Source organism: Nicotiana attenuata, chromosome 10, assembly GCF_001879085.1.
Source record: "Nicotiana attenuata strain UT chromosome 10, NIATTr2, whole genome shotgun sequence".
Lineage (NCBI taxonomy): Eukaryota > Viridiplantae > Streptophyta > Magnoliopsida > Solanales > Solanaceae > Nicotiana > Nicotiana attenuata.
Genome location: NC_031998.1, coordinates 4,736,398 through 4,741,112, shown reverse-complemented (window position 1 = coordinate 4,741,112; position 4,715 = coordinate 4,736,398). Strand labels below are relative to the sequence as shown.

The following is a 4,715-nucleotide window of genomic DNA, read 5'->3' as shown; positions in this document are numbered from 1 at the left end:
ATTCAGAGGCGTGGAAAGAGCAGCTATGAGAAGCGGGAAAACCATCAAAATACCATAATTGTTCGTGGAGGTTTACACAGAAAGATCCTTTGGTTCTTGCAAACGGATTACAATTACATATTCCTGTTATATTCTGTATAAAATAATACGTATGTATTATCCTAATTCCTACATTAGTTAGTAATGCAAAGTTTAACACCAAAAAGCCAAACGCTACGCTAGTTTATCCAAAGTTGTCACTATAATATCAAACGCCGTATTAGTTATGAGAGAACACATTAGTAACGTAAATTTTTTATGCTACAAATATTGTACGCTGAGATTCTCTTTAGAAAATCAAATGACCCTTTACATTATAATTTTTTATTATATTATCGGCCTTTGTAGTCAAATAACCCTGTACATTATGAACTTTTATTATGCTATCGATCGACGTAGTTTAATTAATTGTAGTAACATTACTTACTCCTTTTTTCAACGAATTCAACATACTCTTAGCATAAAAAGTAGCTTGAGTTGATGAGTTGATATTAAAGGGAACCAAAACATCAAACAATGAGCTCGTATCTAAGGGAAAAAAGAATAGCAGCAGCATAAGAAAAATAACAAAAATGAAAATAAGTTCAATGGCTGGGAGAAAATTAACAAACAAAATCTTATATATATATCTTCTAAACCACAACTATAAAATTACAAATTAAGACCACAACATCATGAATTTTATTCCAATCCATGTTCTGAAATTAGTACATTTAAGTGGTAGTGGCCAGATGCTTGAAACAACTGACAAACCACCAGAAATTACTCCCTTATCAAATACTCTACATCCACCTTCCATTGCTAGAAAACTTCCCAAGGTAAGCTCAAAACAAGATTCTTCCACAAGTTACATTTCTCAGGCACCCACCCGAAAGGCCGAAACTTCATCAGAAATCACCTTCACCACTTAACAAGAAGAAATAACAGTAGTCATCAAATGCAGAATGACAACTGCAACGGCCACCAGAAGGTGTAGACACTCTTATCATCAATGTGATAAGTTGACAAGTAATAATTAGACGTAATTCTACACAAAATCTTATAACTACACACCATTATATTCACTACAGACGAGGGGGAAAAAACCCCGAGTGAGATGTCAAGCTTCTGTTATATATAGCTGCCTTCAGTTGAAGTTAAAGTGTTTCTATGAATGGTTAGGATGGATGAAGCTTGTTATCTCCTCCATTAGGCAGCGAAAATGATCGTTATTGGGCAAGAAGTAGAAACCTATTGTTGCCTCCTTTAGATATAGGAGATTCACCTCATGCCCTGATTTCTGCAAACCTTCAACATAAGTCAATTGCCAATCCTGAACAACATCCAAACCAGCTACAACGACTAAACTCTTTGTAAAGTTAAGTCCTTCGAGGCTTCTACCCCTCGGGCCAAATATATTACAAGCAGGATGATCCCTATCTTCCCCTTCTGGTAGATAAGCTCTCCAGTACCAATCCCTATCTTGAACTGTTACAAAGTATTTACCATCCAATCTCTTCTCGGATTCGGTCCTCTTTTGGCCACCAAACATTGGATGAAGTAGAATATTACCCAATACCTTAATATCGGCTTCAGCAGCCCTCACAGCAACATGATGAGCAATATTACCACCAGAACTATCACCGGCCAAGTAAACATGAACTTTCAAATCCTTTCCACTCTGAAGCCATGGCCTCGATTGCACCCATTGAAGAGCAGCCCATCCGTCATCGTAAGCACAAGGATAGCGATGCTCAGGTGATCGTCGATAATTCACAGAAACAACAACAGCCTTGCAAATGCTAACAAGGCGACGGCAAAATGTATCATAAATAGCACTATTGGCTGAAGAATGAGTAAAACTTCCACCATGGAAGAAAATAATGACAGGTACTATTTCTGTGGTGCTCAAAGGTTTCTCAAGCTCAACTTTACCCCAATCGGCCTCATTTTTTGGGGCTGGTCTATAGACACGGTTAAGCAGGCTTGTAGCACGATCAACAACATCAAAAGAGTAAACCCCATCAACTGGAATCGAGTTTGCAGCGACTTTCCTTTCCAAGAACTCAGCCAAATCGCGATTAAACGTGCCATCAGACCGACGAAGCATGTTGTAAGCCAGCTTGAAATTGGATATAAGAATCCATGTATTAAGTGGAACCACTCTCTGCCAAAATGGACGTAATAAGGCCCAGTCATTACGAAAAAAACATCTACAAATAGTAGAACCAATATCCACTCCCCATTCTGAGGTGCTAACAGCAAATTGATCATAGCAATATGCATCTTGTGACAATCCACAAATAGTCACAACAAATAAAGGAAATATCTGGCAACATTTTTATGCATAGCCAGAAAGAGAAAGTAGCAAACGGAAAAGAAAGAATCAAACCCCAAAAGAGCAAATAGGAAAGCAAAAAGTGATTCTGTAAAAAGGAGGTTAATATCTGTACAGACAGGCCAAAGAAACATAAGAATGACAGACCATCTACCTAATCAAAGCTCATCCACAAAAATCAATCATAAAGTTTCATCCTTTTTTCCTCAAAAAAATAAAAATTCAAATTTTCTTAGACACAAAAAGGTCAAATCACAAAAGATAGATACTTTCAGACATAAAATGATCATCTAATTAAGAAAAACTGGCAATTAACAGACTCATTACCAGCTAAGCTTAATAAAATTTCACAAAGGGAAAGGCTCAACTCAAAGATGAAGAAGAAACCAAAAAAGTTCATAAAAGAAAAGTACCTTAGATTCGTTAGCGTTGATCTCGTTACTGCCTGCCATGACTATTGCTAAAGACTCAAACTTTGTACAAGAAACTTAAAAGGGTGCACTGATCTTCAGAAATATGAGTGTATAATCGTTCATAATGACAGAATAGAGAGCAGTGATCCAAAGAACGGAGTTGCGGTGTGTGTGTGTGTTTGACTAGTTTAGGTGTTTGTATGTAAGTGAAGGGAGTTTTGATTCCTCGTTTAGTGTTAACTAAAACCAGAACAGACACTTCTGAAATAGCAACTGTCTTCCCCAGAAAACACAGCAACTAGGAAGGCAAAGAGTATAGAGAGGGAGAGAAAATATTAGCCCCAAAATTAAAACTTAAAGCGTGGAAAGCGCACATACACGCAGAGAAAGAGAGAGGGGTAGGGGTGGGGGGAATAGGTGAAGACCAAAAGGGGAATAGAGGAAATAAAAAGACGACAAGAACAGTGAAGAAACAGAAGGAAAAGTGGGATGAGAGAGAAAGAGAGAGCGTCATTAACAATTCACGGCTGGGTTAGTACAAGGGACAAGAGGATAATTAATGATAAAATTATATTTGAATAAATTTATCTCATATTTGGTTAAAATAAAATTATGGTATATTTAATTTCAAAATTAATTATTCCGAAATTATAGTATTTTTTTGTCCCATGGAAGGGTAGGACACTAATATAGGATAACTTATTTCTAACCAAACGGCCCCTCGAGGTAGAGGTGTTAAGGCTATTTTTGCAAATAAATAAATGAAAAATAAAATAAATCACTAGAACTTTTACAAACTCGATCAAACGCTACCTAAGACTATGAGGCCATAGTTTCAACCTTATTAAAATGTGGCATATATGTTTAATTCTATTAATGTATGAGGTTATGTTTTAATCCTACCACTCACATTGACCTTATTGATGTGTATTGAAGTGTGTCAACTCATATTACTTAGTGTTAAGTATCATTATATACTAGCATTCCTTATTTACTATTAGAAAGATATTACTCCTACTGTTTCAAACCTTCAAATATTTCGTCTGAAAATTTCTCGACAAATTAACTATAGGTTTTTTTTCTTCATCAAAACAATAGAATTGTTGTGCTCATTCTAAATTTGTTAAAGGGATAAGTACAAACAAAATATATCTTTTTATCAGAGATTGAATCGATCATCACCAAAAAAATTAAGGTAAAAACAAGTATACATTATGAAAAATCAAATTACCATCCACGAGAACCAAATAAAAACTTTCATAAAAATTCTCATACAATCGAGAATGAAGTTTGAATTTTATACCCATAAGATCGCGAATTAGTAATTGGGAAAACAACTCAAGTATGTTGAACATTTCATCTTTGAAAGAATAAATTTCAGTTTATGAGAATGCAACACAAGGGTGAAAAGGTCTCAAATTCAGAATCCATTTCTTAGTCTAATATTTTTAAAAATTACATAATTGAAAACTATATAATAGTATTACTATTAATTACAAAATTGTTATTAGAAGTATTTCGAAAATATATGAAAGAAATCTGTAGTCATACAAATGTTAGTTTCTACTTAAAACAACATTATTATCAGATAAAGGATTGAGTATAAATATTTGATTTGATTTGATGATATCATATATGACAAGGCAAAGAATAAAGTGGAGAGAGGAGGCGTGGAGTTAAACGCAAACAGACGGCGTTCTGGACGGAGGCGAGAGAAACGACAAAACAGGCGGCTGAAATGAAATGTAAACTGTTTAATAGGACCCATTATATGGTTAATTCTTTTTTCCTTTTTCTTTGTTAATGTAAATCAACTCTACTTTGTACTGTGGATACAAATATAGTGGCATACACTCTCATTATCATTTGTATTTTTATAATGTTAATACAAAGTAGCTTATTTCAATTTAATGAAAAGTTAATGGAGATTTGACTTTATTTAGCCC

General features: G+C 34.7%; 1 protein-coding gene across 1 annotated transcript; it reads right to left on the bottom strand.

Annotated features, from left to right (window-relative positions):
* LOC109232938 (gibberellin receptor GID1B-like) lies at nt 638–3,264 on the bottom strand. Its single transcript, XM_019398633.1, has 2 exons — nt 2,770–3,264; nt 638–2,185 (listed from the first exon to the last, which is right to left on the bottom strand). The coding sequence occupies exons 1-2, from the start codon at nt 2,806–2,808 to the stop codon at nt 1,187–1,189; spliced, it is 1,038 nt and encodes a 345-aa protein (XP_019254178.1). The 5' UTR covers nt 2,809–3,264; the 3' UTR covers nt 638–1,186.